We start from the raw sequence: 22795 nt of genomic DNA on the forward strand, positions 1-22795 counted from the left end.
CGGCGATCTATCCTGATGGCCGATGAAATAGCTTCATCGATGGACTTAGGTTCCGGCTGACTTAACATAAGATCGGAGACCTCGTCTGACAACCCTGATAAAAAACAATCTAAAAGGGCAAATGTGTCCCACCTGGCCGATACTGACCATCTCCTAAATTCAGCAGCATAATCTTCAACCGGACTCTTGCCTTGACGTAAAAGTTTGAGCTTCCGCTCAGAAGTCGAGGCAATGTCTGGATCGTCGTAAATTATAGCCATAGCTTTAAAAAATTCCTCTACAGAGGTCAGGGCCTGGTGACTGGTGGGAAGGCTATACGCCCAGGTCTGAGAATCGCCAGATAACAAGGTTTTAATAAAGGTAACCCTTTGGGCCACAGTTCCTGAAGAATTAGGTCTTAACTCAAAGTATGATAACACTCTACTAAAATTTCGGAAGTCAGATCTGTGATCAGAAAATTTTTCAGGTACAGGCATACGTATGTCTGTGCTAAGAGGAGATCACACATCCTTCACTGCAGTCTGGAGGGTTTGTAAAGATCCAGACAAAGCGTCCATTACCGTCTGGTGACTGCCCAGCACTATATTGATGTTTTCCACAGAAGTGATAAGTGTGCCCAGACGGCTGGTGAGTGCGTCCATTTGCATTTTTTGGTCTGTCGTTCTGCAACGATTGGTGTAACACAGAGAGGATCTGATTATTGGTGATCTGCAGTATCACCAAAATACAGATATATACCTGATTATTGATGATCTGCAGTATCACCGATAATCAGATATATTACTAACCTCTGGACACCTGAGAGATATGAGTGTTTGGTGCAACAGTAATACTTTGAGAACAATACCAGGAAGACAGGTACAAGGCAGTAAGGAATACTGCTAGAGTAAGTACCTTCCAGCAGCCTGAGACTCTCCCGCAGGGAGGAGTCAGACTGGGAGAGGGAAGGACCAGAGCGTGAGTGACACCAATGGAGGATGTCACTGACTGGTCTGTAAACTATCTCTAAACTGGGGAGATAGCTCTCAAGGTCGGACAAGCCAGGTAGGCAACACACGGACATACACAGTACAAAGACAGGAGGCTGATTTGGTAATCCAAAGGCAAGCAGGGTTTGGCAACAGAGTATCAGATATAGCGAAGTACCAAATCAGTGAACAGAAGAGTGGTCAGGAAAGCAGAAAGTCATAACAGATAATAAACAATGCCTAGTCTTGGGTGTGAGCTCCGTGATCATCAACACCCTGGAACTAGTCTGAAGTATAACAAAATGGTAACACAAGTTCCTAATCTTGGGTGTGAGGTCCTTGATCATCAACACCCTGGAACTAGTCTGAGGTATAACAGAATGATAGCACAAGTCTCTAATCTTGGGTGTGAGGTCCTTGATCATCAACACCCTGGAACTAGTCTGAGGTATAACAGAATGATAACACAAGTCCCTAATCTTGGGTGTGAGGTCCTTGATCATCAACACCCTGGAACTAGTCTGAAGTATAACAGAATGAGAACACAGATTCCTAATCTTGGGTGTGAGGTCCTTGATCATCAACACCCTGGAACTAATCTGAAGTATAACAGAATGATAATACAGATTCTGACAATAAGGTCTGAGTGCTTCCACGTAGTGATCGCAACGGCTTACCACCAGCGAATGACCAGCACCCAGTATATATAGCCCAGCGCTCTCCAGCGCCTCCCCTAAGTGCTGGACCAATGGGAACTGGTACAATCGTCAGCTGACCGGCTTGGTCAGCTGACTCCCTTCTGGCTGTCATAAAAGTTCTGCCTCTCAACGCGCGCGTCCTTCTGAACCTGTGTGGACTATCAGTCCCAGCCACACCAGACATGTCTTGCGTACCACCCGCCACGCTGGACGCGGAGCCAGCCGCACTGCTATCAAGGCATGCGCGGTTTCTCCGCGTTCAGCCATACTGACAGATGTAGGCCTACGCGTGCAAACTGCCGCATTGGACGCGGAATCAGCCGCCTTGTTCTGAGCGCACGCGGCGGCTTTTCCGCGTTTTCTCACAGCATGTTAAAATGATTGACTTGATCATGAGAAAGGTGGTTTTAGAAAAAGGGTGGTTTGTATTGCTTTTTTTAAGCCATCTTTAGCTCTAATCGCCCCCAAAGCTTTAATGTAATTATTTTGTTTTTAGTGACATTTTTTTACATTTTTTGTGTTTTTATTAAACTTTAAACTTGAAAAAAATATACATAGCGCCTCCCCTACGCCTTTTTTAACCTTTTCTCTCCATAAAAGCTGGTGCTGCCTGTAGGCCTGAGCTGGCTAAAAGCATGAACATTACCAGACTACATGGCCAATGAAGTGGGGTGGACCACCTTACAATGTCCCATTGCCCATGTCAAGGGCAAGGGGCTCACTTCACCTAGGTGTTAGTGGAAGTGACAGAACTACCCCCATTCATGTAATGATAGGTCCTTGGGGACTTATGGTAGAAATTGAGAGTCCCTTTTAATAATGAGTGCCACAAATGTCCACCTCCTCCCAGGTAAATAGGGTAATTTGTAAGGCTACCAATTTATAACGAAGTGTTAAATCTGTATATTTATTTGAATATGTGATCACGCAAACAACATTTACTGACGCATGCCGATAACGACTGTCATGGCAGATCAGATCTTTAAGATCCCCAAACGACCCTGCACAAAGTACCGCGATCACTTGACTTTTAGTTAACGCCCATTTTGTGCCAAACTGTAATATTGCATGATGCAGGAAGAGGTGCCGCTCATCGTCAAGGGGGTGTCGCTGGACCCGTCGGGTGGTGAGTACTCAGCTGAAGTAAGCACCCCCCTCCCCCCCCCCCCAAAAAAAATCTAAATATCACAAGAAAGAAGCTGGGAATATTACGAATTAAATGTCATTTACAAATAGAATTAATTTTGTAGCAATGTGTAATTATTTCATTAGCTGGAAGCAGTAGATTATAATATGCTGAATGGTTCTGACACCCTGTATGCAATTCTGCTGGTGAAAATACTGCAAAAGACTAATGTTTACCAGGAGTTACAAAGTTCAGCAGGCACATGCTGTTCTCAGTAAGTGAAAGCTATTTTTAAATCCAAAGGACAAGGCAAAGAAAAAATAATCTACTTCAAAACTTAGAAAAAAAAATGACAGTGAACTTCTGAATCACATCTGAATTGGATGTTTGTTTCTGGCAGTGGTGGATTTGATGCGTACAGTTGATAATTAGAGTATAATAAATGAAAGTACTGAGACTCAGATATTTTGCCTTTGTGACTCTCTTTCCCTCTGTGCTTTGCTTTCCTTTGCCAGTCACCTAATCCTTAAGTAAAAAAAACACAAATAGTCCAAGCGCTTAAAAGGATACCAAAAGTTGTTGCAGGCTCTATAGTCTTTTGACTACCGGTATTAACAATGGAATACATTAATCCACTTTGTGATACAGCAAAACAGCAGTTCGATGCTACAAATGCAAATTCCAGCATTTCCGTAATGAAAGCACATGCAAGCAGCATATAGTGACAGGCAGCGAATAGCAGCTGAAAGCAGTCTGAAAAAACAAAAAGATAAACTGTGCCTTCTATAGCATAATATGTTTTATTAAAACACTGGCACACATTACAAATGATACTTAACTATGGCAGAAATATAAGAGCAGTATTTGAAACTAAGGATATTGTAATAGTAAAATGATCATACGCTTACATGGCATCATAGATAAATCGGCATGGCCTGTTTTCAGGTCTGTGAAATAAATTACCATTGACCATTGTTTTCCCAAGTCAACCAAACTGATATCAACAAACCTGTCTTATTATCAAAAGCAAAGTAAACCCTAACAGAACAATTGGTGAATATTTACAATTGCAAACAAATGTTGTATGATTAGTCAGACTTGAGACTTCAAAGAACCAAATGTTTTGATTGTTCTTGCAAGCTGCTGAATAATTATAATAAGAAAGTGAGGTCCAACTCAACTAATGGCTTGAAACTTGAACTCGAAAAGTTAAAGTGTAAGGACACTAAAAAAGCTATGTCTACCGTATTACAAAATAAATCTCTAAACATTATTTAACAGTCATGAATATGGAATCAGTTATTGGCTAGATAAGTTCTACACCAAAACACTCTGCTAGCATATACATGTAGATGGGGATGATTTCTGCATGCTGTTATTATCAAATCGTAAACCAGATACTTAAGGTTTAGAACCTCCAGGATCTTATAATAGCAGTACAACTAAATACGTATTTCCAATTCTAACAATACACAGACTATGTATTAGTGCCCTTCCTATTTAAATCAGTCTAATTCAATCCTCTTCATGGTTTCTTCCAGTTCATGTATGACACTGCTCCCTCTTTCAGGGTCAAATCTCAATTCATAACAAATCAACCTTGGAATAATAAAACCCCTAATCACAGCGTAACACTGTAAACGTGGTGTGGCAAAAAAAACCCTCCAACTTCTCCCAAAGCCAGTAACACCCACACAACATAGTGCTTCACCAGTCTCCATTACACAAACTGCTCACTCGCTTTATAGTCTGCACAAATCCCTACAGTAACCACAGACAAGTCCACACCATTGGACAAAACGCGAAGAGGAGTAGAGACATCTCCATATGATATGTACTTGTTCTTATATATAATTGTAATTACATTTCTATTGCAATAAATGTTCATGCACCGTTGGTGCTCCATTTAAGTTTGCAAAATGTCTGAAAGGTGGAAGGAGGAGTAAGAGCCAGCCAGTACATGTGTTGAAAGCATGAAAAAGTGCATACGCAGCTTATGTTGTCCTATGATGAAGATTGCCAGAACTAAGGGTGAGCAGTTTGAAGTGTTGGTACATTAAAGTCTTCATACCCATAGTTCCTTGATGATGTGTTAAACATAGTGCAAGACTTTGCTGCTGCTGTAGAGATATGTGCAGCCCATAAAGAGGGTGGACGGGTTGTGTACTGGAGAAAATTATAGGACTACTCTAGAGATTGGTGCAGCCTATAAGCAGTTTGTGTAATGAGTACTGGTGACACACTGTGCTGTGTGGGTGTCACTGGCTTTGTAAGAATGTGGAGCATTTTTGTCAAACCATGTTAGCATTGTTACTGTGTGATTAGGTGTTTTATTACTCTAAGGTTCAGCTGCTATTGTTTGAGAGTTGTTCCTGAAAAAGGAAGCAAAGTCACCCATGAAATATGAACTGTGAAACTCTATGAAGAGAATCTAATTGATTTAAAAAGGAAGCACACGAATACTGTCCATACTGTGACATTTTGTGAAGTAAGCACACGTATCTTTGTATATTAAATTCCCCAATATGACTCAATTTTAGTATCAATATGGAGGGAGTTTCTTCAGCTATGAGGGCGTTCCTTCAAGATCAGGATACTAAAAGGGATTAGAGTCCCCACACCATTGGTACAGATTGTGATGCTGTATATAGATTTCTCAAAAATGACACTTACTTGCACATGGATACAGACATGTGGATATATTTACAATGGAGTTATACTAACACAAAGGAGATCTCTTTCCAATACAGGAAACTGAGTGAACATAAATCATGAGATGATGAATTGGGATATTACTGACTTACAATGTTGGGGGAAAAGATCTACAGAAGGTCGAAGAGAGGCCCCAATGTGTCAACCACTTAAAAATGCTACAATAATATGTTACATTGGTATATAGTATGATTGGTATTAATATGATTAATATAATGAAAGATTTAGTGTCTGAGAGCTAAACTAATTAATTTAGTAGAGAAAGTTCATGTATCTTAATCATAATAACACTACACTGAGATTATTTGTAAATCAGTATGCAACGATAAAAGCATGAAATGCTGATTAAAAGTCAATAAAATATTGTTAAAATGAAAAAAAAAAACAACCCTTTTGCCAGATTAAAGGCAGTTATGTAAGTATAATACTATAACTATTACAGTGGTAAATGGTTAGCACACTCAAGTACACGTGTAGTTTGAATGAAAAAATATATTATCATATATATATATATATATATATATATATATATATATATATATATATATATATATATATATATCCACTTCGTCCACAGGTCAGTAGATATACGTCCTCTGGGACTTCATCTAAGCCACAGATCAGTAGATATACGTCTTGTAGCAGAAGCAGCACTGTGCAGGATTGGGCTTGCTCCTGTGCACATTTTTGGTACTATCTGATGCAGCACTAATTGGTGAATGGGAATATAAGTTTCCTGAGCTAATGAGATTGATTTTTACTATTAAAAATACTTGTATTTTCTCATTTTATAGTGAAAAACACACTCTGTAGCATTATTTCAGAATCAAATATCTTCACTATAAATGGTGACAGGAACATAATCTAAGTTTTGTGATAAGCTGTAAGAATAGCCAAACAAAATGTGTGTTTTTTATCTACAGTAGCACTTTTTATTTTTAAACTGGAATTGGTAAAACTGAGAAATACATGTTTTTTCTATTTTTTCTTTGTTTTCCAATTCAAATTCATAGAAAACAAAATTGTTTGAGGAAAAAAAATGTCATACAATGAACGCCTAGTTTGTCTTTAAAAAAACAATATATATTTCATTTCTGTGTCATAAGTAGGGATAAAGTTATTTCTGATTAAATAGGGACATAGCTAAACTGTCAAAACTGCTCTGGTCAATAAGTTGAAAACAAGGTCTGGATGCGAAGTGGATATATATATCTACACACACATATACATATATATGCACACACATACACATACACATATACATATATACAGACGCACACACATGCACGCACACATCCTATACCCTCAGAACTCCCCAGTTGATCCAGGGGAGGGTCAAACAACCTGTGTAGGTCAACTCCCTTCAAGCAAGACAAATTCTTTCCTGATATTTCATGGCATTCTGATGCAATTCTTGGATTAGCATTCTATATTTAGTATAGGAAAAGGAGGTAGTGCTACTTGTTGGCTGCTTCCTGTCCTGTCTTCCTGTCAGCTATCTGAGGCTGATTGAGGCTAAATAAACTCTTAAAGTGGCCACATACCATACAATAAAATTATCCAATTTTATTGCAATTCGATAAAATTGATCAGTTGTCCCAAAAAAATGAAATGTTTTTTTCATTTTTTCGATATCTGATCAAATTTCCCGTTTTTATTCGATCAAAGATTTTAAACACAAGCATGAGCCTGGAATACTACCAGTCATATCGACAGGAAGTTAACCTATATTGTAGGATAAACAATAAATGGGGAACTAGGGTCATCGACCCAACCATAAGATTACAAAGCAAAAAATAAAAAAAGAGTAGTCCCCTGTATGAATCAACATAATCACTACAGCTTCATCATAGAAAAATCTTTATTTACCAACAAACCAGTTTAAAACACTTAAAATCACACAATGGCCCCTGGGTCCAAAGATCCCATAAAAACAATTAATTAACAGGTAAGAGAATCCATTCACTGCTCTTACATAAGGTATAGATCAATGTATTGGTCCAATCAAAATATCCGTCACACCTGCGTTAGCAATGTAAATAATGTGTCTATATTACTGTTGTGGCGTGATGCTGGACCAAAAAACACTGCTCTCTATTCAATAATACTGTTTTTTAAGAGCTCATTAGTATGGAAATATATAGTGCATCATAAAATATACATAAAGTGCTTGGTGCATATATATATATATATATATATATATATATATATATATATATATATATATATATATATATATATATATATATATATATATATACATATATATATATATAGAAGTCAATATAAAAGGTCCAAGTGCAAGTGGTAAATAAAGATTTTCTATGATGAAGCTGTAGTGATTATGTATTGATTCATACAGGGGACTTGTCAGGTATAGCAGTATTACCTCAGCAGCGGAGAGCGGTGCGGCCGCTGCTTCCGCGTCTGACGTCACCGCCCTCCCAGACATCTCGCGCAGCCTCTGGCAGGACAGGTCTCTCAGTAGCACATCAGCTTAGGTCGGCATGCTCGCGCACGGAGCGGCAGGACCTTTATGGGCTTAGGAGACGGGTCAGCTGATCTGCTGGTCAGCTGACATGAGACTGCTGGGTCTCGTTGCTGATTGGTCAGGCTGTTCTGGGCGGGTTGTTTGGAATTGCCTGTCTGTATTTGAGCTTGGGGATGTCAGTGGCTCATTGTCTGTTGTTGCTGAAACTTTGCAGTGAAAGCTCTCAGACCTTAGTCAGATCCGTGTGTGTTTGAACCAGCAGGACTCCGGGGATTCGCACTAGCTTAGGAATTATATTATTACTGTTATTGATTATTATTGTGTTTGACCTTTTGCCTGTATCTCCGACTACTCTCTGCCTAACGATTCTGTACCTTTGCCAATCTGATCTGTTGCCGACTTCTGCCTGAATACTCACTCCGATTTTGTCTGACAATTCTGTACCTCTGCCTGACCGATCTGTTACCGACTCTGCCTGCACGACCACTCTCTTATTAGTGATAGCCCCTGCCACTAAGGGCTATCACTCTCCTGTGTTTCTGAATATTACTGTGCACCCAATCACGTGTGATCACACTTTGAATAAAATACTGACTATTGTGCTGATAGAGCTAGTACTGATCATCAGATACATCACTGATCATTATAGGACTACTCTTTTTTTCTTTTTTGCTTTATTCGATCAAAGAAGATCAGGAGTGTTGGATTTTTCTGATCAATTTTTATGAAAATTGAATGGTGTGATTTGGTGTCAATTACTTTTTATCCAGACCCAAGCAATTTGTTCTGCATTTTCAATCATTTCTTTCATAATTAGGGAAAAGTTGCAATTCTTGAATTGAAAAGTTGTTTAAAAAATTGTATGATGTGTGGGCACCTTTAGGGTCTTTTGATACTATATCAGTTGCTGTCAGTTATAACTGAGAGGAAAACGGATGTGCAGTCTAGTGTCCATGTTTCCCTATGGCCTCTTTCACACTATACACTGAAAAACGGAAGCTTTTCACAATGTACTGCTGTGGAGAAAACAAATGCATAAAAACGTAATGCATAGCAATGTATTAAATGGCATTAAGTGTAGAAGGACCCATACCCTAAATTAGCCCATCTGCTGCCTAACCGGCTCCCTCCATTGTGAAATTGGGGCTATATATTGAGAGCATTTGTACGCAAAAGCTGGCTTAACCACTTCAGCCTACAGGGTTGAGAATTTTTTTACATCTGAGCAACTTTCACCTCCCATTCATTTTCCAATAACTGTATCACTACTCATCACAATGAATTGATCTATCTCTTGTTTTTTCCACCACCAATTAGGCTTTCTGTGGGTGGTACATTTTGCTAAGAGCCACTTTACTGTAAATGCATTTTAACAGGAAGAATAAGAAAAAAACGGAAAAAATTCATTATTTCTCAGTTTTCAGCCATTATAGTTTTAAAATAATACATGCCTCCATAATTAAAACTCACGTATTGTATTTGCCCATATGTCCCGGGTATTACACTGTTAAAATTATGTCCCTATCACAATGTATGGCGACAATATTTTATTTAGAAATAAAGGTGCATTTTTTCAATTTGCGTCCATCACTATTTAGAAGCCCATAATTTAATAAATCATATTGATATACTCCTTTGACATGAATATTTAAAAAGTTTAGACCCTTAGGTAACTATTTATGTTTTGTTTTTTTTTATTATTGTAATTTTTTATTTTATAGTTTATTAAAACTTGTATGTGGGTATGTTTTGGTGTAGGAGGTAAATAGGGGGTTTTACATGTGTAAAAATGTATTTATTCAATGTAAGGTGAGTTTTGGTGTAGTTTGCTATTTGGCCACAAGATGGCCACAGTCAAAAAGTCCTGGGAGCGATCGAGCTCGCTCCCAGGAAGAAGATAGAAGAAGTGGAACTTTTTGATCTCAGAAAAGCTGCAGCGTCTGAAGAGACGATGTCGGCTTTTCTCCGGGGGGGTCTGATCAGTGAAAGGGATTTATAATCCCTTTCATTGATCGCTGGGCTAACGGCCCCCAGCGGGAGCGCGCACGGGGGGGCCCGCGGGAGCGCGCGCGACCCGCGGGAGTGCACGCAGCCTAACTGGACAAAAATTTTCGTCCAGTCAGGCTGAAGTGGTTAAAGAGAACCTGAACTGAAAATTAAAAGTCAAAATAAACATAAACACGTCATACTTACCTCCTGTGTAGTCTACTCATCAATCTCTTTCTCCTCTCCTGTGTCCTGTTTGTCCACTTTGATCAATGGAATTCTCTGACTTCCATTTTGAAAATGGCCATTACCCCGTAACAGCTTCCTGGTCAGCACACTGCATGGACATTACCTTGCACATTCAGTTGTAACTGACAGCAGCTGATATATAGTTGACAGCAACTGGTATATTTCAGTTCTGACAAAATATTGTCAGAACTGGAAGTGATCACTGTAAGAAGAAAATGGTGAGCTTCTGAGAGGAACTGAACATGAGATAAGTATGTAATATTAATTTGCAGCTACATCATGTGTTTATTTTAAATAATTTTACTCAGTTCAGGTTCCCTTTAAAACAGGGGTCAGATTGCAAACATCTCTAGCAAAGGATTATTAGGTCAGAGTAAGCTGGCAGACATCAAGTAAAGATCTTGAGCAAAGGGCTAAGTTGCGAATCAATGTCCAACATAGCCATACATTTCTAATCTGAGCTCAGCCTGATTTAAGTATGAATAGAGCATACGAGAGCAGCCTCCATTTCTTAAAGCATCTGCCAGTAATCGCTTCTCTGAGGGCTACAATTTCAATGGACTTCTGTTGTGCCATTTCTCATTCCTATCCTTGAACATCCGCTACTTCTATGGTCAAACTCCTTGCTTACCGCTCTCTTTTGAAGTATTGTCAGAATTGACTGCCACTGTGCATCAAACCTGCTGTTTTTACTGTGCCTGCCTTAAATCTTTCCCCACTCTACAGTACCTACCTGCTTCTGCACCTATCTACTGTATTTGTCTTTGCTTTTAGGTCTTCTCTTTCCCCTGCTTTTTTTCTGGTGGCATTTCTCCAACCCAGTCCCCCTCTCAGCCTGTCTATATTTACCCTTCTTACACCAATAACATTACAAATCTAACCATTTATCCATTCACTCCACCTACACACATTTATGTCCTAAAACTTAGAGTATGTAAAATTGCAAATAAAAGAAAGAACATTGTAAAAAGGTTGTGTGCACAATGCATTCTATTATGCGATGACTACTCTAGCCAGCAACCAGCTTCATTAACAGCTCAAGCTTCAGGCATCAACTCTTCTTTTTACATGCTAAACTTTTGTGCAAAATTACAAATAATGACAGGCAATTGTGCCAAGTTACCTTTTTCAATCGTGCAGCCCCTTGGCCAGAGCGGATAGCATCCAGTAAGGCTTCTCTTCCATCTACAGAATTGTTTGTTAAGGCTGAGGGTGATTTGGGGGTAGATGGTAGCACAGGTGGTGGGGGTGGATGCATTATTGGTGGAGGAGGAATGGATATCACTGCTATTTTTTCATTTCCTTTCAATAATGTCTCTGTGTCTCTTAAAGTCTGAAGTTCCTCAGATGCTGCAGAAGTTACCTTTTTGAAAATACAGAATTTAATTATTTTACTAACAAACATAGTACATAATTTAATACACACAACATTACGGTGAGCATGACTCGCAGCACATGGGTAATGTAAGCGTTGCTTTAGTAATTCGTGTTTGGCATCTAACATAAGGCAGATAATCATAGTAACGCTCCTGTTATTCATGTACTGCAGGTCCCGCTAACTGCACAATGCACGATACTCTGCTGGTGTTAGTGCCAGTGATATTGCTGTGTGCTATGTGAATCAACACTATCTAACTTCTATGGCGTTTCTAAGCTATTTCTCTTCCTAAATGTCGACACTTGCTGTGTGGAGTCCATTATATGAAAGTGCATGCAATGAAGACTTTATTCCCTAAGGGCCATATCTTATTTACTGCTCTCTTGAGTGTTCTTCAAGGAGACTTTTTTATTTTATTTAAAAAATTTTTTTTTCATTACTTAGCAACAGAAAAAGTTTTAAAAAGTAGGTAAAAAAGGTAATATCAAACTCATTTTGAGTAATTTCTTGCTCAGTGGGAGCTTTAAAAGTATTCTATTGATAAGGTTTGAAAATATTGTATCTACTTGAAGAAAACTCAGGAGGAGAAAAGTTAATAGATATGGCCATAAGAGTTAGAAAAATACTCAGATACAGGTTGCTGAAATTAGAGTAAAATAAAAGTTAGAAAGAAAGATCACTTATACAGTATTATTTAATTACCGTATATTCTGGCGTATATTCTGGCGTGGCGTAGAAGATTTTCAAGGGTTAAAAAGTAGTCTTACTTTTTAACCCTTGAAAATCTTCTGAAAAGTCAGGGGTCATCTTATACGTCGAGTGTCATTGATGCTGGGTGATACGCCCTATTCTGTTACCACTTCTCAGATCTAGCTGCTGAGTGAAGCTGGGCAGGCGCACATGTGTGAGATCTGAGAGGCAGAGAAGGAGGTAAATAGGATACAAGGGTGGGCCAGAAGGATGAAAGAGGTGTGTTTTATGGGCACAGCGCAATCTATTCTTCCATACCGCTCTGATAAACAGATAGACCAGGAGAGCTGACTAATCCACTTAGGGAGAGTTGACCAATCCAACCAGTCAATTGCCTATATACTGTTATATACTGGGTACCACATACAGTACAGCACCAGTATCTGTTCATACATGGCACCAATTTATGTTTTTTTTTTAATTTTTATTTAGTGTGCGTTTGAAGAGGGGTAGTCTTATACAGCGAGTGTATCCCAAACTCTATATTTTAACTGAAAAAGTTGGGGGGTCGTATACGGTACCTCTTAAACTACTGATATTTTATGTGCAAAAATTATGAAAGTTAAATTTTGTTATTCCCCCCCCCCCCCCCCCCCCATATTTTAGTAACCATTACCACAGGGTAATAAAATAAATATTTAAAGCCCATGTAAAGGCAAAATTGAAAAACAGCTGGGCTAGAGTTTTAAGTGCAGTACTGCTCTGCCTGTTTTATTTACAATAGTGTATGTAGTGCATGTGCAACTTGTGCTTTTCCCTGGATATCCCTGACTCCTAACCATCACTCTATTCCTCTATTCCTGTTGTGGGGTAGTCAGAGCTACCACCCAATAACACAACATGATGGAGGTGGCAGTTTGCTATTTGGTGCTGCACTTTTTGAAGTCTCCTGCTGGAGCCAGAGTAAATAGTCAGAAGATCCAAAAAAATAAGCATGATCATTTCTTCTGCACACCTTCAAAAACAGGTCTTTAAAAACTGTCCACCAATGTGTCTGAAAATAAGACACAATATAGCCCAGCGCAATGATGTATAGCAGCTGCCAGAGAGAGATGAACAGGTCACAATGTCCACTAAGAATGGAAGTGCCACTGATTGGATGGTGGCATTTTCAAGGTATTGTTTATCATTTATGTGTCTGAAAGCAGTACTAGTTAATTTACTCGAGAGATTTTGACAGACTCCTCAGATCCATAGTAAATATCCACCAAATCTCATCTTATTCAGGTTATGACGGTACTCCACTCTAAGTCAATCATCGGTCCTGGGGCTGCCGCCATGGACACGCCCATTGGCGTGACGCAGGCGGCAACAGGTTAAGGATGGCTCGGTTTAACATCACTATGGGTGGAAATCTGTAGTTAGTGCTAATAAAACAGTTATATTGTAGAAAAATTGCTTCGTTTTTTCTCAGTGATGCAACCTTTATCCATCCTAAGGCGGAGTGGATGAAGTGTGTAAAACTGGCTGGGTACCACTGAGAACGAATAAAAAAAAAACAATTCCTGCACTGCATACATACAAATCCAACCACCAGATGTTTATTGTTCAAACTTCTTTTCCTGACTTACAGTACAATCCGCCTGTATGCTTTTTTCTTGAATGCTTGACAGTCTAACAGTAGGCGCATAGCCACATCTCAGAGCTCCAGTGTGACGTGTATGATGTTTGATTTCTAAATTATACCTATGCCTTGTACAGATGTTATTAGATATAACAAGTTTTCACTTGCCTTTTTAAGTCTTGAAGTACCATCATGAGCTCGAATTGCTGACAGTAGTGCAGATCTTTCATTCTCTGGCTCATAAACCTTCCTTTCCTCTTCACCTGTTGGTGAGCTCTAATACAAATAAAATACAGTATATATTTCTCTTATAAAAGGATTCTGCAAACATCCTAACAATTCATTTACTAAGCAAATTTCAACAATGGAATACACAAAAATAATAACTGTATCAGTCTTTAAAGAAATGGTTATAAAAGTCCCAAAAAATTCTTGAGGCAGGGAACATACTTGACTTTCAGTTTTCCGCGCGCGTTTTTCTGCATACTTTTTCTGCACATCAAGTGTGTTTCCATGCAGGAAAACGCACGCGTTTTTTCACAGCAGCTGATGTAAATGATAGAGGAAACTGCCAAAATGTGCAGAGTCATCATGCAGAATGTCGTTTTTTTTTCTGCGTGCGAACAACACAGTAAGTGTGCACTAGCCCATTGATTAACATGAGTTCTCAGTTTTTCTGTGCAGAAAACGCGCACGAAAACAGTCAAGTGTGTTCCCTGCCTTATTCACTATAAAACTATGAATCAAAAACTTGAATCACAATTTAAACCTCACAGATAAAACATAAAAAGCACAGCTGAATTTCAAACCGCTATAGAGCTACATTGTTACTTTATTAAATATTCAAAAAATCCTCTAGGAAGGCCTCTCATTGCAGAATTTGATTTATTTGATTGATGCACAATCTGGCTATGAGAGTTTGTTGAGAGTTTCATCACTGCCCTCATGTGGAATGAAACTATTTAGGAAAAAGGGACTGGCATTTGGCTACAGCAGACCACAGACAAAGATCCTGTTTATGGATTGATTTTATAGTGAAAATCAGTGCCAGGTTTGAGCTGTCTTTGTTTTAGACGGCTGTGCAGATTGTTAATAGGTAATATTTTTGCACCTTAGCTATAGGGTGATGGGGAGGCTTTTACCTATCTAATTGCTACTATGTATTGGATTTTGTGTTCCTTCATTGACATTTTAAAAAAAATGGAATGGCACCTTAGAAGATTTACAGTGTTGTAAAACACGATGGCATAGTGGGCAGCAGGGTGCCATAGTGCATAGCACTCTTGCCTTGCAGCACTGGGTCTCCCATTTGAATCCCAAGCAGGGTTCTATCTGCACAGAGTTTGTATGTTCTCCTTGCGCCTGTGTGGGTTTCCTCCCACATCTCAAAAACATACAGATAAGTTAATTGGCTTCCCCCTAATTTGGCCGTAGACTACAGTGTACATATGACTATGGTAGGGATTAGATTGTGAGATCCTCTGAGGGACAGTTGGTGAATGGTGACAAAAGACTATATATTCTGTAAAGGGCTGAGGAAGATGTCAGCCATATATAAATACTAAATAATAATAATTTATCAGTATGATGGAAGCTAATGCTAGTTACCAATGCAGAGTGCATTGGTAACTAGGACCTATTTTAAAGCAACTGAGCACAGTTCATATATTCCTCAACATAGTTGTCATTTTAGTTTGTGTCTGAGGAATGTCCCTAAGGGCCAACATACAAGGATGAAAAGGAATGGCCCTATAGTTGGAGATTATAGCAAACAGGCCAACAATTTCACAGAGAAATGTGTTATGGAGTGGGACATATCAAGGTTTCTTTGGAAGAAGTTGGGAAAATGGATAGAAACTGGTTGCTCCAAGTAGGGGTGAACAATAGATGAGTTTAGATTATGGAGCAGTGCTTAGTGCATAATACTTTATTGAACAATAAAATTGGCATGTGTTCCTGATACATTTGCCAGATAATCATATAATTTATTGAAAAACAACTGCACAAATTCTGCTTAATTACATGCAAAAATTAGCATTTTAAAACCAGTTAAAATACATGCAGGAGTTTTCAAACGTCACTGACAAGGGTCAGATCCTCCACACTATGTGGCAGCACTAAACAGCAGAACATATGATACAAGAGGGGTAGTTTCACCATTCGCCATTCATTCTCACCACCTCCGTCAAGCTGTATTTTCCTGTGGGTACCCACTCACGTGTCAGGCATCTCATGGCTTATGGAATGCTTGCCATCCACAGACGTCGCATCAAGTAGGGCTGTCAGATAGTGATAGAGCACGCGGCTATTACGCCGCTTGTCAGTCCCCTGGTCGGCTGTAACACGCCGGACGCTAAAGATGAATCGCGTCCTCGGAACAGCATGGGATGGATGTCACCGTGACGTTTAGGCTCCACCTATCGAAGCGTTTCCCACTCCTCACACAGGCGATTCGTCAGGATGTGAACTGGGCGTGTGCTCTCTTTCTCTTACGTGTCATGCTTTCATCAGACCCTCTCATCTCCATAGCAGTCTGTCTCCACCCTCACAGCATATCACTGCTCATGGAGAGATTCAGTTTAAAGCAGCAGCTACCCAATAGTTTGGCAAACAGCCAGTTCAAATAGCAATCCCTCAGTATAAATCCCAGCCATTTGCAGCAGCTCAAGTTTATAATTTAAGATCATGTTAATCACTTTGAGGGCTCATTCACACTAGAAGCGCTTTTCTGATCATTTTGCGATTGATTAACATTTTTTAAAATCGCTCCGATTCATTTTCATTAAAATTGCCGTAAAAATCACAGAAAACTTGCCGATTTTTACTGCGATTTTAATGAAAGTGAATGGGAGCGATTTTAAAAAACGCTAATCAATCGCAAAATGATCAGAAAAGCGCTTCTAGTGTGAATTAGCCCTCAAAGGAGAGTTTTTCACCAATGTCTTCTTACAGACTTTTTCCTGTTCATATCCATCTTTATATAGAATTTAGTATACTGGAGACCTCTCATTTAGTATCATATATCATATACTGTCACATCAGAGACCAACATATTGCTATATTCAAACCACAACCACATGCAGACAGTGGCACAGCAGATCACTCATGCCCCTATGTCTATCTGTAGCTTATCCATTTTACACAAACACAGTGCATCCTTATGATCTCAAAATCGTTATTCAGGCCATAAGGGTGCAATGTCTGCAAACAAAATATCCACATACTCTCTTTGCATATACTCTCTTTGCATAGTAGCTCATTTGTTAGATCACCCCTGCATTGGGACACATTCAATTTATATATTCCTTTAAATAATGTACCCTGTAATCTGGATTCATGGTATTGTGCATAGTGTTTACTAAGGTTCCATATTCCCATTAATTATATTACACATATGTTCCAGAATTCTGACTTTCAAGGCTCTTTCAGTCTAGAGATGGCTCGAACCTCCGATTTTTGGTTTGCGAACCCCGAACGCGAACCTCCGCAAAAAGTTCAGTTTGCGCGAACTTTCGCGAACCGCAATAGACTTCAATGGGGAGGCGAACTTCGAAAATTAGAAACATTTATACTGGCCACAAAAGTGATGGAAAAGATGTTTCAAGGAGTCTAACATCTGAGTTTTTGCATGGGGGAGTGGGATACACGCTAAAAGTACCTGGGAAAAATCTGGATTTGACGCACAGCAACGTTTTAAGGGCAGAAATCACATTGCATGCTAAATTGGAGGCCTAAAGTGCTTTAAAACATCTTGCATGTGTATACATCAATCAGGTAGTGTCATTAGTGTACTGCTTCACACTGACAGACCAAACTCACTGTGTAACGCACCGCAAACAGCTGTTTGTGTAGCTATGCTGGACTGGTGCGCATCATGATGAGAGTGCAGGTGATGGCGGCTTACCAGCCCATATGGTCGCCAGGCTGAGGTAGCTCAATGACAGAACAATGACTGTCCAGCTGATCGAATTTGATCTGTCCACAATGAAGCAATGACCTTATTATCTTGGGTGTAACCCCCCCCCCCCCCCCGGTCATTGCCGTCGGTCATTGCTTCATTGTGATACGCAAGCACCTTCACCGCGGCAAGGTAACAATCACGAAGGGGAATTGACACATGTACATGCCTTTTGTTTTGTTATTGCAGCTGCAGTGCAACCAGAAAAACTAGGCAGGCATGCACGCGCACCAGAAAAATTATTATAGCGGCCGCTGCTAGCAGCAGCCTTAAAAATTCAGGAATCCGCCTGGAGTCCTGGACCCTGTTGGTGGAGGCAGTCAAGCGGCCTGCAGGCAGAGATACTGCGTGGGGACCTACTAAGTCATGGAGTAGGCAGTTACACGGCGTGCAGGCAGAGATGCTGTGTATGGGGACTGACTTAGTCTTTGGGCGGGCAGTAGCCATCTGGGATCCATGCCTCATTTATTTAAAAAAAGGTGAGGTACTGAACACTTTTGTGACCTAGGCGACTTCTCTTCTTAGTGATAATGCCTCCAGCTGCGCTGAAGGTCCTTTCTGACAGGACGCTTGAGGCAGGGCAAGACAGAAGTTGGATGGCAAATTGTGACAGCTCTGGCCACAGTTCAAGCCTGCGCACCCAGTAGTCCAAGGGTTCATTGCTGCTCAGAGTGTCTACATCCACACTTAAGGCCACCGATTTTCGATTGGATTTAGATATGGACTTTGACTGGGCCATTCTAACACATGGCAAAGCAATGAGCAGCGCTACTTAAAAACAGACTAGTGCCTACCTGCAAAAGAGTGCAAGGCCCACTTGTGGGGTCGAATACACACCGAGCATACACATGACCTGTCTACCACTGGATGAGGATGTTGGTTTCCTGTAACAGCTTGCATGCAACCTATTAAGTACTCGTCCCTCCCACTGCGAAGAAGTCAATCCTCCATGGGAGGGGCCTAACACTAACTAAATCCTAACCTATGTATAAGCATAGCCTGGGTGCGCTATCAAATAAAATTGAAAAATCGAAAATTACGCAAAAGGTGGATCAGCGCAACACCAGGCCGCCTCCGAATGGCCTCCAATCAGAGATGCGCTGAGCCCCCCCAGGAACTACAAACGCACCTTGAACCCAAACAGAAGCTCTGCATATACACCAAAAGCATGGCTGTTAAGTGGGAGCAGCTGACCAAAAACGAATTAAATTAGTACATAGCAAAGAAATGAGCAGCACTACTTAAAAACAGACTAGTGCCTACCTGCAAAAGACTTCCGGGTTACCTGCAGGACACCCGTCATGTTCTCTCAAGCTTTGAGAGCTTTTCCTGGGAGGACGGGTTCCTGTGGGTGACTATGGATGTCACATCACTTTATTCCTCCATTCCACATGACTTAGCTTTGGAAGCCATGGATTTCCATCTCTGTAAATATTCTTCCTTTGACGAGCCCCTACAGGCTTTCTTCAGGAGGGCGGTGGGGTACCTCCTCACGCACAATTATTTTATGTTTGATTTGGGGTTTTATCTCCAGAGGTGCGGAGCTTCCACGGGAGTAAAATTTTCCCCCTCCCTTGCGAACCTCTACATGGGGTGGTGGGAGGAGCTCCGCATCTTTGGGGATGACAACCCCTATGCCTCCCACATCATTTGGTATGGCAGGTTCATTGACGACTTACTTTTGGTGTGAGGGGGCCCTCCCGCTCTCCTGGGGGATTTTCTAATTTATGTCAACAGCAATGACCTTAATTTAAAATTCACTATGAGCTCAGATCCGGTCAAAATTGATTATTTGGATCTCACTCTCACAGGGAATCCCTCATCACACACAGTCATCACCCGTACCTTTCGGAAACCCACTGCGGGCAATTCCATCCTGCTTGCCAACTCGTGTCACCCCAGACACACCCTAAATGCTATCCCCACGGGGGAATTCATCAGGGCTGCACGCAACTGCTCGGATCCAGTTGATCTAGAACAGGAGTGTAACCTGGTGGAGACCAGACTTAAACAAAGAGGCTATACTAGAAGACAGTTGGCTGTGGGGCGCCAAAAGGGTACAAATAGACCACGTTCAGATCTATTGAGGGATAGGGTGGCGAGAGAGGCCGGAGAGGATCGGGTCACTTTTGTCACCGGCTACAGCCTTGAGTTTAATAAAATTACAAGCATTATTAGAAAGTATATTCCTGTGCTGTATCCGGATACAAAACTCAAAACCATCCTGGACAAAGGATGTCGCTTTTCTGCCAGGAGGGCCCGTACACTGGGGTCCATCCTTTCACCCAGTCTTTTTCGGTCTCCCTCCTCTTCCCGCACCCCGACATGGCTAGCCACAGTGGGTTCCTATCCTTGTGGGTTTTCCACATGTAAATACTGTCAGTGCCACAAAAAAAGCAATTCGATATTTTCCTTTGCTCACAATAAAAGTTTTCCTATCAAGCAGTATGTCAACTGCGACACTAAATACACGATTCATGTTATTTCTTGCATGACATGTCGTATACAATATGTGGGGTGTACTACTCGTCACCTCAGAGCCCGCATAGCGGAACACTACTGTGGCACCAACTGGAACACTTTTCGCAAATCTGCGGTCTCCAAACATTTTGAAACAGTACATGAGAGAGATCTCTCTTCCTTTGCCTTTCAGGGAGTGGAGCGGGTGGTATGTCCAGTCAAGGAAGGTGATCTGCAGAGATTGCTTTTAAAACGTGAAGCTTTTTGGATTCACAGGTTAGGCACCCGTATGCCACAAGGTTTAAATAGGAGATGGGATCTGAGCCTGGTTTACACACAATGAGGCCTTTTTCCTCTCCATAACCATATATGTTGTGCTTAGATAACAATTTATGTGATTTGCCGCTGCTGTCCTCTCTCCTTTCCTGTCCATTTCTACTTGCATGGTTTGTCAGTGACAACTCTTTTTTACATATTTTTACATATTTTTATGTAATATTTTCAATGTTATTATTGTATTTTTATATTGTATTCTTTAGGGATGTATGTCTCTTTAAGAGGCGGTTTGTGTGTTCCCGGGGGTGGAGTTCTCTCCCCTGGTTTCATATAAATTTCCTCTTGCACAGGTACACTCTTAACTACGATTAAGGGCGGATGGTAGGCCCGATACGCGTTAGTTGACCCTGTGATTTTATTGCCTTGTCTGTGGATTTTCAAATAAACATTTCAGCCTTTTTTTACCTCAACCTGTTCTGGTTTGCGGATCCTTTTTGCACTCCTGCAAAAGAGTGCAAGCCTCACTTGTGGGGTCGAATACACACCGAGCATACACATGACCTGTCTACCACTGGAGGAGGATGTTGGTTTCCTGTAACAGCTTGCATGCAACCTATTAAGTACTCGTCCCTCCCACTGCGAAGAAGTCAATCCTCCATGGGAGGGGCCTAACACTAACTAAATCTTAACCTATGTATAAGCATAGCCTGGGTGCGCTACCAAATAAAATTGAAAAATCGAAAATTACGCAAAAGGTGGATCAGCGCAACACCAGGCCGCCTCCGAATGGCCTCCAATCAGAGATGCGCTGAGCCCCCCCAGGAACTACAAACGCACCTTGATCCACTTTTTGCGCAATTTTCGATTTTTCAATTTTATTTGGTAGCGCACCCAGGCTATGCATATACATAGGTTAGGATTTAGTTAGTGTTAGGCCCCTCCCATGGAGGATTGACTTCTTCGCAGTGGGAGGGACAAGTACTTAATAGGTTGCATGCAAGCTGTTACAGGAAACCAACATCCTCCTCCAGTGGTAGACAGGTCATGTGTATGCTCGGTGTGTATTCGACCCCACAAGTGGGCCTTGCACTCTTTTGCAGGTAGGCACTAGTCTGTTTTTAAGTAGCGCTGCTCATTTCTTTGCTATGTACTAATTTAATTTGTTTTTGGTCAGCTGCTCCCACTTAACAGCCATGCTTTTGGTGTATATGCTGAGCTTCTGTTTGGGTTCAAGGTGCGTTTGTAGTTCCTGGGGGGGGGGGGGGCTCAGCGCATCTTTGATTGGAGGCCATTCGGAGGCGGCCTGGTGTTGCGCTGATCCACCTTTTGCGCAATTCTAACACATGGATATGTTTTGTTTTAAACCATTCCATTGTTGCCCTGGCTTTATGTTTAGGGTCGTTGTCCTGCTGGAAGGTGAACCTCCACCCAGTCTCAAGTCTTTTGCAGACTCCAAGAGGTTTTCTTCAAAGATTGCCCTGTATTTGGCTCCATCCATCTTCCCATTAACTCTGACCAGCTTCCCTGTTCCTGCTGAAGAGAAGCACCCCCCAGAGCATGATACTGCCACCACCATAGTTGACAGTGGGGATGGTGTGTTCAGAGTAATGTGCAGTGTTAGTTTTCCACCACATATAGCGTTTTGCATTTTGGCCAAAAAGTTCAGTTTTGGTCTCATCTGACCAGAGCACCTTCTTCCACATGTTTGCTATGTCCCTCACATGGCTTGTGGCAAAGTGCAAACGGGACTTCTTATGCTTTTCTGTTAACAATGGCTTTATTCTTGCCACTCTTCCATAAAGGCCAATTTTGTGCAGTGCACGACTAATAGTTGTCCTATGGACAGATTCCCCCACCTGAGCTGTAGATCTCTGCAGTTCGTCCAGAGTCACCATGGGCCTCTTGACTGCATTTCTGATCAGTTCTCTCCTTGTTTGGCCTGTGAGTTTAGGTGGACGGGCCTTGTCTTGGTAGGTTTACAGTTGTGCCATACTCCTTCCATTTCTGAATGATCGTTTGAACAGTGCTCTGTGGGATGTTCAAGGCTTTGGAAATCTTTTTGTAGCCTAAGCCTGCTTTAAATTTCTCAATAACTTTATCCCTGACCTGTCTGGTGTGTTCCTTGGACTTCATGATGTTGTTGCTCCCAATATTCTCTTAGACAACCTCTGAGGTTCTC

At 40.9% G+C, this 22795-nt stretch overlaps 1 protein-coding gene across 3 annotated transcripts in view; it reads right to left on the reverse strand.

Annotated features, from left to right (window-relative positions):
* Positions 1–22795, reverse strand: part of COBL (cordon-bleu WH2 repeat protein) — a 609262-nt gene that overhangs the window by 14584 nt on the left and 571883 nt on the right. For all 3 annotated transcript variants that reach the window (XM_068236528.1, XM_068236529.1, XM_068236527.1), the window contains 2 exons: positions 14091–14198; positions 11354–11593 (listed from right to left, as the gene is read on the reverse strand). In XM_068236528.1, the coding sequence (XP_068092629.1) occupies positions 11354–11593; positions 14091–14198 (348 nt within the window). The remainder of the gene's footprint in view (positions 1–11353; positions 11594–14090; positions 14199–22795) is intronic.

The sequence above is a fragment of the Hyperolius riggenbachi genome, chromosome 5 (genome assembly GCF_040937935.1).
Source record: "Hyperolius riggenbachi isolate aHypRig1 chromosome 5, aHypRig1.pri, whole genome shotgun sequence".
Classification (NCBI taxonomy): domain Eukaryota; kingdom Metazoa; phylum Chordata; class Amphibia; order Anura; family Hyperoliidae; genus Hyperolius; species Hyperolius riggenbachi.